The sequence below is a fragment of the Vespa mandarinia genome, chromosome 17, assembly GCF_050613455.1.
Source record: "Vespa mandarinia isolate Hongniang chromosome 17, ASM5061345v1, whole genome shotgun sequence".
Taxonomy (NCBI): Eukaryota; Metazoa; Arthropoda; class Insecta; order Hymenoptera; family Vespidae; genus Vespa; species Vespa mandarinia.
In genome coordinates, this window is record NC_140826.1 from 1754609 (window position 1) to 1766559 (window position 11951).

Genomic DNA, 11951 nt, shown 5'->3' on the forward strand with positions numbered 1-11951 from the left:
ACGATCGGTAAAGTGTATAGAAATTTTTCAAAAAATTTGGACATAAAAGGAAACAGTATAGATCAACATATTTTGTTAAGATAGTACATAAATAATATAAAAAATTTTAGCTTTCACTTTCTGCCTTTATATAAAAGTTATTATATATTCACTTAATACGAAATAAAAGCTTAAATTTTAAAGAATTTGGAAAATTATTGATATTTATAAATTATTATAAATGTTGTTTAAAAAATACTCCCTAGATTTGTACTCTTGTTTAACGAGGAAATATGATCAACAAGGATGATACAATTTTTGTATACAAATTTTATAGCTTATAAAAATTACCAAGTTGATATTTTCTAATCTTTTATCATCATATAATTTGTATAAAAAATTAATTTGATAATTTTTTAATCCTAATAAATTATAAGTAGCAAATTTTTTATTTTAATGGAAATATGCCCGCAAAGTATCACGTTTTTGCAAATAATTAGTTCATAATTTTATCAATAGTTGGCGATCTCTTCAAAATGCAGAGACGAATCTAATATTTTTTAGGCCTGCATCTTTTTGCTCATCTCCGTATCAAATTTTTTATTTTTTATAGTTTCAATAATCTCATTAATGTTAATATTACTTAATAATAATTTCTTTTTTATTATCATCGTATTGTTAATTTCTTTTTAAAATATATAGAAAAAAAATTACGTGGAAAAATAAAAATTACCGACAGTATCGTTAATTTTTTTTTCTTCTCTTTTTTTTTTAGATAGTCGTCATAAAAAAGATTGTTTTTTTCAATTAAAATAAAAAACAACGGAATAATAAAAAATATATGTATCAAATTTTCAAGCTTTTTATATTCTTCAAAATTTTAATTTTTATTTGATATTTTTTTTATATAAAAAATATTTTTACAATAAGACACAAACTCTAATCTAGAAAAAACAAAGAATCTACAAAACAAATATTCAATACTAATGAATAGTAAATAAGAAAGCAAACATAAGATAACAGAATAATAATAATAATATATATCATATGATTATATAAAATTTATATTTGAAAATTGTATCAAAAATTCTATCATATATTTAAAAATAGCATAAACATATTTTACAAGAATATCTTACATGAACCAGTAAGCAGAAACAAGTTCCAATTTTATTATTGTCGTAGATAAAGATAAGTCAATTATAAAAAAAGATTCATTATAATAAAGTAATAAAGTAATTCAATATTAATCCTTTGGATTGACTTTTCTGGTAATACAACTGCTTGATATATGATGAATTTTGATGATAAAGTACAAACTATATTTCTCCTTTTGGAAACAAATCAATTTTTTTTAAATTAAGTAGAGAAATAATCATTATTGTACATTTAATACATTTACAAATTCTCACTATATGATAATAAATTTCTGCATACAATATTACATAATAATGCATTTGATAGATAATGGAAGATACATAAAAGAAAAATCATATTTTATTCATTCTAACAAGACCTTATCTAAAATCTTTTATTTCCTAATTATTCTTTAGTCTCAACATTTCTTTTTCTCTATCTTTAATAGAATTTAATTAGAAGTATTTGGTATAATATTGCTGTATATATATATGTATGTATATATATATATATGTGTCAGAAAATATATAATTTTTGTTTAAAGCAAATTATCTGGTTAACAAAATTTTTTTTCTTTCTAACGAATATCAAAATTATGATATAATATATCTACATTATCAACATTATACAGATGCCCTTATGACGCCAATATTTTGTAACGCTCCTGCACGTTTACGTTGTTATTACTCTCTGGTATCTTACATGTGTGTATATTAATGGCACATGATAGAGATTCCCTAACCTGTATAATGGAAAATGTCATTGGATATAAACAAAATATTTACTGCTATAATAAAATAATACAATAAGAAAATTTATGATTGAAGTCAAACCATTAAATAGAATCGGCTTAATTCAAAGGTATTATTGAATCGTTTACGATAGAGTTGTTTGTGTTAAACGATCATTTGAAATAGAAATATACTAAACCATTATTGTAGAAATAAATATTATAAACTTGGAATAATGACTAATTCGCCGTTTCTTTCTATCTCTCTCTCTTTCATCTAATGTGAATGTGATTATTTTTCAAAAGAACAGAAATATACAAAAGAAAGATCTATAGAAAGGAAGACTCGGCAAACTGGTGGGGGAGGGGGGTACCTCTATAATGCGCCATTAATGTACCCTGAATATACCTTTGCTATATCTGACAAAATTTTAGATACATATTTATTACTTAGGAGTGTTTCGATCAACACACTTGTCTCGAAGTAGTATCTCATTCTTAAAAATTTATATAAAATTCTAATTTTGTATTATTTTAACCTGGTTATAATGTAAGTTGTGTACAGATGTGTTGTGGCCACGTGATAGAAAAAGACTTCATATTATTGGTTGCGTAGTCACTAGTGGAATAATCATTTCCTGCGCATGTACGCTTCAGATTTTGCAACAAAGCGAAGTTTCTCAAGTTACGCGTTGATAGTATTTGTGGAATTAATTAATGAATTCTCACTATCAATATTTGAAAGGAATGCTACATAATGTATAAAATTATGAATATAGCGTAACAACGGTGCCTGTGGACTCTCGAATTCAGGTTAGTTTTAGTTAAAAAGTTTCGAGAATAAGTAACTTAACCTAATGTGTGTTGTCAATCGTATCTTATACGTATATAATTAGTTGGTAGATAACTTTTGTAATTTATTACTTATGACAGTAAAATCAATCGATTTATTTATTTTATATTATTTTTTTTCTTCAGATATTTGATAGTATCTCGTTTGAATAATTTTTGATACTTTAATTTACAGATTAACATTCCAGTATATGTTGGGGCGCATTTATTCACGATAGCTGTACATGCTTTTAAGCCCTACATCAAACAACACGACGCTACACCGGTGAGTTCCAACACAAAATATTGCTTGGTAGTACGGCGGACACTCAAAGCCAACTAACCATGTCTGTACAAAGTGTTGCTCTGGCATCTCTCACGGCCACCTATACCGACTCGGAGGGCGAAGACGGGGTGGAAGACGACCTTCAGGAGAATTCGAACACTCCCCAGGGGGCCGCCCCGCATAATGCCCAAGTCGGTCAGCCCCAGGCTCTCACCAGTCCCAAATCTGGCAGATCAGCCTCAAATAGTCCCAACGTTGCTTCCAGTGTTGGTGGCAAGTCTAATAGCAACTTGCCGAACGCGCCCACCTTAGTAACTGATGTAACATCGAAGGTGCAGAGATTGGTTTCATATTTTGATGATGCAATAGTTTCCGACGATGAAGGAGCTGTGCCGATGGTGGTTGAGGAACAGCCTTCAGAGAATGGAAGGCCTTCCTTGACTACCGAGCAGTCTCCCTCGTGTCAGGGAGAATTAGTTTCAGATGGAGAAACAGATCCTTATGGAGTTATAATACCACCTGAGCCGCCAGGTCAATGTCCACCGGAATTACAAGAAAAAATAACAAAACTTTTTAGGAAAATGGAGAGTGGCGGTTTAGATATGAATAAAGTCATACAACAAAGGAAAGACTTTAGAAATCCATCCATTTATGAAAAATTAATTCAGTTTTGTAGCATCAACGAACTGGGTACAAATTATCCTCCAGACAGATTTGATCCATTTAAATGGGGCAGGGATTCTTATTATGAGGAATTGGCCATGGTACAAAAAGCGGAAATGGACAAACTTGAAAGAGCTAGAAAGGAAAAAACAAAAATCGAAATAGTGTCAGGTACTGCAAAACGACCAAATAATTCTTCCAGTACAGCAGAAGAGGATGCTAAAAAGAGAAAAAGTAAGTGGGATCAAGTGGCAACTGGTGCCACTGTATCGGTAAAACCCACAGTTTTATTGTCTCAACCAACTTTGACCACATTAACGTCCTCTGCAACCGGTACGAAGGCAACTGTTATATCAGCTTTTGGTTCACTACCAAAGAAAAGACTGTAACATATCGTGTAAATTTATTGTAAATACTATTTGTTTAAAACAAATACTTTTCATGTGTTTTTTACATTTTTTGACTTAAATTCACATGTTTACAACTCGTAAAGTGTACATCGAGCGTATCTCGTTTTATTTTTCTTACATGTGATTATACAGTACATCAGCTTTGCGATATTATCTACTAATTTTTATTTCAGTTGCATGATATAAAAGCGTAAAAATTTGATCGGAATTCCTATAAATCTTTAGGATTTAATGCACGTTGAAACATTAGATGATATTGTTTTAACAATAAAGATTTATGTTTCTTTAATGATAAAAGTAGAAGAAGTCTGCGTTAAATAGTTGATATTGTATCTATCCTATAATCGGCCAAAACTTGCATCTGCGTTCAAATTGCACAACCAATAATAATACATTCTTGATTTTCAGTTTTTTACCAGGAGATATGCATAAATTATGTATATAAATATCACACAAAATCTGTATCTAAGCATCACATCAAAATATGAAGTGTGATCATAAGATGTTTTACATATGAACCTATATGCTTAGATGCATATCAAATATTCGAGGTTGTTAAATTGTAATATTGTGGTTCGTAGTATCAATGCAACAATAATATTAAGATACAGATACAAAACTTTGGAGTTACGAGAATTTTCTACAATGTAATAATAGGTAACAAGATTGTGTGCAAGATTAATTGCATTTTTTTTTTGTTAAAATGTACTTTCTTATCAATATCCGAACTGTGCATTATACAAAGACATCATTGTACATATAAAAGAGAAAGTTTTCAGTACTTACTTACTCATTTCTGTAACTTATACCACATTCATGTAATCTTTTATACAAAAATTTAACAGCCTTTCAAAGTGAACAAAAAATATATATCTTCAGGTTTAATTATATATCCATGCAAATACATGGGCAAATTGTACAAAATATTTATCAGCATGAGCTATGTGTATTTATTAATATATGGTTAAGAGAGAGCAAACAGATTTTATATATCTTTCGTTTCTTAGGCTTATTTTTTCACGTTGATGCAAGTAATTGAATGTGGTATTTTATTGTAGATGTGTTTTGTATACACAATTATCTTCAGTCAAAATGCCATAGTATATAAAGAGATCAAAGTCCTATTTAAGACCTCTTGTGTGGAAAAAATTAGAAATTACAATGTAGAATGAGAAAAAGAATCTGTAAACTCTGCATTTCCATTTTGATCAGTAAAACTGTATTAATTTAATTGCCAGTTTGGAAGGTAGGTGTTTATATCTTCTTTTTCTCTTAATCTTTGGTCCACCGTGAGAACTATTGTTAATAGTAAATACTGAACACCAAAAAATTATTATATATGTCTTATAAGGATTTAATGTTGGCCTAAAAGTATTACTGACATTTCAAACATTACAACAAATGAATTATTTTCCGGTTATATATCTGAATACGATCCATTATGTTTATTAAAAATTCGATGAGCTATAGTATTTTAATTTATTATAAATTGATTCTCTTTAATTTTGAAATATCAAAAAAGAATAGAACATTAATTGTTCAGTTATAAATGATATCTTGTATGAATCTCTTGTACTGTCAGTTACACTTTCAGGCAGAACAACTATATTTTTTCAAAGTTGTACCATAAACTGTTACACCCATTCTATAACAAAATTATACTACTGCCGCGATTTCCAAATTTGTAATAATATGCTGCAAAGGACAGTCATGAACGCGCTACAGTTGTTCAGTAAAAACGATATTAATAAATGTCGCATAAATTACTTTGTTCTATTATAATCACTTAGGTGAACTGTTTGTAAGAACACATGAGCTTGTTTTCAGTTCAAAAACCTAATTATTATTTGTATATTAGATACGAAGAAAAAAGAAGAAAAAAGAAAACAAAAAGAAAAATTAAATATAACATAATGATGTTATCAATTTACAATTTATCATTTATTACAGATAAAAGAAATAAAAAATTGTGTATAATCTTTTACTACTTGACTTGTAATAACCAAGTACCTAATATAAATAGCAGATAATCATCAATCAAATATTAAACAGTATTTTCGCGTTTAATAATCAAATAATGATAAACTTATTTGTTTAGTAACTTACTCGTATACACGCGCGCGCGTGTGTATGCATATATGTATGTATATATGTATGTGTATGTTAAAATTGGCGGTGAATGTAAATGATAACGCGCGATAACAAATAGAGCGCGACGTGCGCATGCGCGCGCACTGTTGCACCCGCGAACTTCATTAACTTCCGAATACTTCAGAAATTTTCATCCTCGTTATGCTTCTCTTCGTTCTATCTCTCTTCCTCTAGTTTTCAATATACATATATATATATATATATCTGATGTGTGTGTATATATATATATATATATATATTTATCTTTCTTTACGATCAAGGCAAACGACGTGAAGTATTGAACATATATTTCAATTGGTTGGTCAATGGCACTTTCGTGAAATCTTTGAACCAATCAGAACATCCTTTCTCATGTAATTCATTTGAATCGGTGATTGGCTGAAAGCTTAGCTGCATGTCACTTGTGATCATTCTTCTCGTCGAGAAAAAGAGAGAGAGAGAGAGAGTACGCACCCATGTTTTCCAAGTGATGTGCATACACGGATCTCTCACGGTGAAAACCGCGCGGCTCATCAACACGGAAATACACAAATAGATAAATAGAAGAGCGTACCTTGAAAAATAACTATTACCAATGTCGATACGATTAAATCGTCAAACGACAAAGTGCGCAATGTTTTATTCGTGAACGTGAATAAAACAAAAGAAGAAAGAATAGAAGAGTAGAGAAGTATTAGAAGTATAAGAAGAAGAGATAGAGAGAAAGAGAGAGAGAGAGAGAGAGACAGATTGAGAGAGAGACAGAGAGAGGGAGAGGAAAGAGAGAGAGATCGCTATAATTTGGCCGCACATCGGCTGCTGCCTTCACTGCCGCATGCGTAATAATTACTTCTTATTCTCAAACTCGATCGAAACATATTATCCGACCGAAGAGCACTCTTTGGGCTCTAGAGGAAAGAGGAGATGCTGTAATGGCTGCCGTTTCATGAAATGAAGGTACCCAGCCAGTTTTGTGGTTCCACGATGGAGGAGAACTCCAGTTCTGCGTCGCAAAATCACAACGGTCAATTATCTGGTAGTGCTAACGTTTCGCTCACTAATAATAAGCATCAAGGCAATGACAATGGCAGTAATGGTGATGCCAAAGATCAGAGACCACAATACTCCATGCCTGGTATTCTGCATTTCATTCAACACGAATGGGCTCGTTTTGAACTCGAAAGATCACAGTGGGAACTTGACAGAGCTGAGTTTCAGGTAAACGTTTCTTGATTTATTTCAATGAGAAATTGTCATTCAGATACTATTTACTATACTATTACGAATTTAGTATCACTTCACATGTCATATGACAGGACATAAAGAAGTATAGTACACAAAGATCCGCTATAGTATTACTCTTTTCGAATTTTTTTATAATTTTGATATATTCTTTTTTCTATTTTCTTGGGAAGTGAAATTTTTTAAACAAGTTTTTTCTGTAATATTTTTGTTACCTCTTTGTACTTAAGGAAGTAAAAAACTTTGTAATGATGTACAAATCTTGGAATGAAATAATATTTGTCAATATTTCTAGAGTTAGTGTTTTTAATATCCATTTATTCTCATGTGTACCGCACGTGAGACTCATAAATTTGGGCTTAATGAGATATTAGAAAGATTAAGGAAGATTTTAATGAGCAGAGATAAAGGAAGATAGAAACAGAGAAAGATAGATAGAGAAAGAGAGAAAGAGACAAAAACAGAAAGGGATATATAGAAAAGAAATAATAGGGGGCTGGAAAGGGAGTAAGAGTTTTTGAAGCTTTAAAAGTTTATATCAAAGCAATATAAAAATAATTATAGAAAGTTACTTGATAAATAAGAATAATTAACACACAAGTGTTATTGTTGATTACTTGAGATGAAACAAAAGATATTATGTATTTTATCAACAATAATAATATGCTTATTCAATTAATATTTTTTTATAGGCTAGGATAGCTTTTTTACAAGGTGAAAGAAAAGGACAGGAAAATTTGAAAAATGACCTAGTAAGGAGAATAAAAATGTTGGAATATGCATTAAAGCAGGAGCGGTAAGTTAATCAAATTAAACTATGTTAAATAAAAGATTTTTTTAAATCTACCTTTTTATATAAGTTTCGATAGTATTTTCCATATGAATGAAATCAATATATTTTTGTTTATTTTAATACTAATATAAAATAATGTTATATATTTAGAGCAAGGTATCACAAATTAAAATATGGAACTGACTTGGTCATCCAAGGAGATGTCAAGCCACCTCTATACGAAGAGGGTAGTACTTGCACTAGTACGGAAGGAGGTGGCGGTGGAGGTGGAGATGGAGAAGCACCATTTACGTCTGTTAGCAACATTAGCTGGAAACAGGGTCGTCAATTATTGAGGCAGTAAGTACAATTTTCTACATTGATAAGTATATAAATATCAAACAAAACAAATGTTATATTCCTAATATGATAAGCATAGTACAATTTTGATTAAATATTATAAATCAATTATATTACAGATATTTACAAGAAATTGGTTATACTGACACGATAATAGATGTAAGATCAAACAGAGTACGATCTCTTCTTGGTTTAAATAATAATACGGACTCTGATGATATGAACACACCAGCTCTAAATGGAAATGAGTCATCTGTTAAAGCAAAAAATAATACGCGAAGAACTCCAGGAAAAAAGGTAGAGGTAAATAGCATTATATGTGTTAACTCACACTGTTGTCCTAAATTATTATTCCATCAGGTATCGTTATACATCAAGTTAATATTTACTACAGTATATTCTTAAAATAAAAGTTTTTGTTAGACGCGTTCTTCTACACAAACTTTTCTTTAAATTCTGGCAAGTTTACAGACATTTATTTTTACATGTCTTGCAGTTAATATTAAACATAATTGATTTCCCTTTCGAAATTACAGCAACAACCCTCTTCAATAGCAGAAGCAATGATATTAGATACAGAAGCAGCTGTTATGGCAAGTTTTGAGTTTTTACCACAAACAGATATGGATATGGAAGAAGGTGAAGGAGATGTAGAAGATGAAATGTATGACACAAATATAGAATCTAAGTCAAATAAGGTAATATCAAATTATTATTTTTTATTTTTATTTATTTATTTATTTTTTTTTTTCTAATTTAGTATTTTTTTGTAGCAAATATTTTACTTTTATAAAAGATTATAGATTGGTATTGTATACAATTTTTTGCATTTTCAGGCATCATTTGTTATAACAGAAGATGTAGATGCTGAAGCAGAAGAAGTATTAAATCAACTAAATTTACTTACTCAAACTGAAGAATCGCCACCACCAGGCTGGAGTTAGTAATATTAAAATTTATTATAATTTTTTTTTTGTCATAAACGAAAAAGGCTAATTAAAAGATCTTAATTTATTTTTGCTATTTTATTCTATATATACAGACGCATTACCTAGAGGTTTGCAAACAGATCCAAGGCGTCCCACTGAAGAAGGCGATTCTACCTTGGAATTGGGAGAGTTAGAACAGTTGTGTGTAAACAATGAAGCAGAAGTATCATACGATGTAAGTTGTAATATTTAAATTACTTGTTTTTTCACATGAACTTTTGAAATTGTTACATTTATTGCATAAGTAAGATATTTGAATTATCAAAAGTTATAGAGGAAGGACTCATATGTAAGTTCACATATTTTAATGTGATCAATTAGATTATGTAATAATAGAATAATTTCATTAGTTATGTTACTATTATAATCTTTTTTACATGCAGATGGTAACAACTACAAAAGAAACATTTCGAAAGACATGGAATGCAAAGTATACATTGCGCTCTCACTTTGATGCTGTTAGAGCACTCGTCTTCCATCCTACAGATCCTGTCCTTATAACCGCAAGTGATGACCATACATTAAAGCTGTGGAATTTACATAAAACTGTACCAGCCAAAAAGTATGTTAAATATATATTAACTAAGTCATAATGTAAATAAATTGTAAATACATTTTTAAAAGAATATTACAGAATGATAATTTTTCTATTATTTCTAGGTCAGCTTCACTAGACGTAGAGCCATTATATACCTTCAGATCCCATACAGGTCCTGTTCTTTGTTTAGCGATGGATAGCACTGGAAGTCGTTGCTATAGTGGTGGTTTAGATGGTATGATTCATTGTTGGACACTTCCATCTGCAAATATAGATCCATATGATTCGTACGATCCAAGTGTCCTTAGCCAAACTTTAACTGGGCATACGGATGCTATCTGGGGTTTAAGTATGTATCAGCCTCGTTCACAGTTATTATCTATCAGTGCTGATGGAACAGTGAAACTCTGGAGTCCTCAGAGCAAAGTACCACTTCTTAACACTTATACCTCTGAACAAGGTCCGTAATTCAAATATGTTAATAATATATTACCTACACTTTATTTTTCTAGATGGTTTCAATATATTCATAATTTTAATTATTTATAGATGGGATACCAACATCTGTTGATTTTATACGAGACGAACCGCACAAATTAGTCGTGGCATATGAAGGAGCTTGCGTGTTGTTTGATTCTGAGACTGATGCTGTTATAGCTCGACTAGAAGCCAATGAAACAAAAGGTGTAAATCGTGTTGTGGCTCATCCAACTTTACCACTAGTTGTAGCAGCACACGAAGATCGACATATTCGATTTTATGATCATCGTTCTGCAACTCTTGCTCATGCTATGGTTGCACATCTAGATGCAGTTACTAGTCTTGCTGTGGATCCTCATGGTCTTTATTTACTTTCAGGAAGTAAGTTGCTAACTTCCATTGTTTTCTAATGTAAAAACACAATAATATTTTGGATACGTAAATATTATTTCTTTTTTTTTCTTTTTTTTTTTTTTTTTTTAGGTCATGACTGCAGTATAAGATTGTGGAACATGGATAATAAGACTTGTGTTCAAGAAATAACTGCGCATCGGAAGAAATTTGATGAAAGTATTTTAGATGTTGCGTTCCACCCATCAAGACCATTTATCGCAAGTGCAGGAGCTGATGCTCTTGCTAAAGTATTTGTTTGAAGTGTAAATCAAGATATACATTTCTACTACTGAGCAATTTTTGTACTCATTATTTTAGATAGTTTTGCTCGTATGTATTACACGTTCAATTTTGTTGTAGCATTTATCACTTTACCATTGAAACACCTGTTTAAAAGAGAGAAAAAAAAGAAAAAACTGAAGTCAAAACGTAGGCTGTCGTGTTATAAAATAAATTCAACATGTCACCACCTTTTATCTAAAACAATAATTTCACATATACATGCTGCTTATTGATACGATTTTCAGTAAGTAGATAATACAACAATTTGGGTTAGTGGAAAGGGGTTTATCTGTAGAATATTAGTTGATATAGTCCTGATAATTAGAGGATAAAAGCCCCTTACCCAAAATCCAGGAAGCACACTGCCGCGGTAGCGTAATATTTATCCCTATGTTAACTATTTATTACCGATATCACAGTTACTGTTGCACAGGTACTGGAGATTAATATAATAATTGATGAAGCTGTTCTTATAAAAATGCAGCAACATTAATCTCCCGTTACATATTTTTTGTGCTACCTTACATATTCAATTCATTAAGGTCAGCATATGTTAACAACTACAGAAACAATAATAATAATAATAATAATAAAAATAATAATAATAAATAATAATAAATAATAAATAATAATAAATAATAAATAATAAATAATATTAATAATAATAGTAATAATAATATTAATATGATACTGATAATAATAATAATAATAATAATAATAATAATAATA

General features: G+C 30.1%; 2 protein-coding genes across 4 annotated transcripts; both read left to right on the forward strand.

The window, feature by feature from the left end:
- Positions 1-2474: 2474 nt before the first annotated feature.
- Positions 2475-5951, forward strand: LOC118449849 (uncharacterized). 2 transcript variants are annotated; one of them, XM_085662148.1, is made up of 4 exons: positions 2475-2659; positions 2874-2963; positions 3037-3959; positions 4445-5951. In XM_085662148.1, exons 2-4 carry the CDS (start codon positions 2923-2925, stop codon positions 4522-4524), a joined length of 1044 nt encoding a protein of 347 aa, XP_085518274.1. In that variant the 5' UTR covers positions 2475-2659; positions 2874-2922; the 3' UTR covers positions 4525-5951. The 2 variants fall into 2 exon arrangements, with proteins under 2 accessions (XP_085518274.1, XP_035740853.1); XM_035884960.2 differs by having other exon boundaries at positions 2478-2659; positions 3037-3860; positions 4445-5950.
- A 649-nt stretch (positions 5952-6600) lies between these two features.
- On the forward strand, positions 6601-11889 carry Cka (Connector of kinase to AP-1). 2 transcript variants are annotated; one of them, XM_035885007.2, is made up of 11 exons: positions 6601-7384; positions 8101-8204; positions 8352-8540; positions 8660-8837; positions 9077-9238; positions 9377-9479; positions 9583-9704; positions 9913-10091; positions 10190-10527; positions 10617-10928; positions 11031-11889. In XM_035885007.2, the coding sequence occupies exons 1-11, from the start codon at positions 7118-7120 to the stop codon at positions 11198-11200; spliced, it is 2124 nt and encodes a 707-aa protein (XP_035740900.1). In that variant the 5' UTR covers positions 6601-7117; the 3' UTR covers positions 11201-11889. The 2 variants fall into 2 exon arrangements, with proteins under 2 accessions (XP_035740900.1, XP_035740899.1); XM_035885006.2 differs by having other exon boundaries at positions 6602-7384; positions 8660-8843; positions 11031-11881.
- Positions 11890-11951: the final 62 nt, after the last annotated feature.

Excerpts from the sequence above, each read along its gene's own strand:
- LOC118449849 (XM_085662148.1), top strand. The coding sequence starts at position 2,923 with ATGCTTTTAAGCCCTACATCAAACAACACGACGCTACACCG. Across the intron at positions 2,964-3,036 it reads AACAACACGACGCTACACCG|TGTTGCTCTGGCATCTCTCA; the intron begins GTGAGTTCCAAC and ends GTCTGTACAAAG. Across the intron at positions 3,960-4,444 it reads ATTAACGTCCTCTGCAACCG|TTTTTTACCAGGAGATATGC; the intron begins GTACGAAGGCAA and ends CTTGATTTTCAG.
- Cka (XM_035885006.2), top strand. The coding sequence starts at position 7,118 with ATGAAGGTACCCAGCCAGTTTTGTGGTTCCACGATGGAGGAGAACTCC. Across the intron at positions 9,480-9,582 it reads ATCGCCACCACCAGGCTGGA|ACGCATTACCTAGAGGTTTG; the intron begins GTTAGTAATATT and ends CTATATATACAG. Across the intron at positions 10,092-10,189 it reads AAAACTGTACCAGCCAAAAA|GTCAGCTTCACTAGACGTAG; the intron begins GTATGTTAAATA and ends TATTATTTCTAG.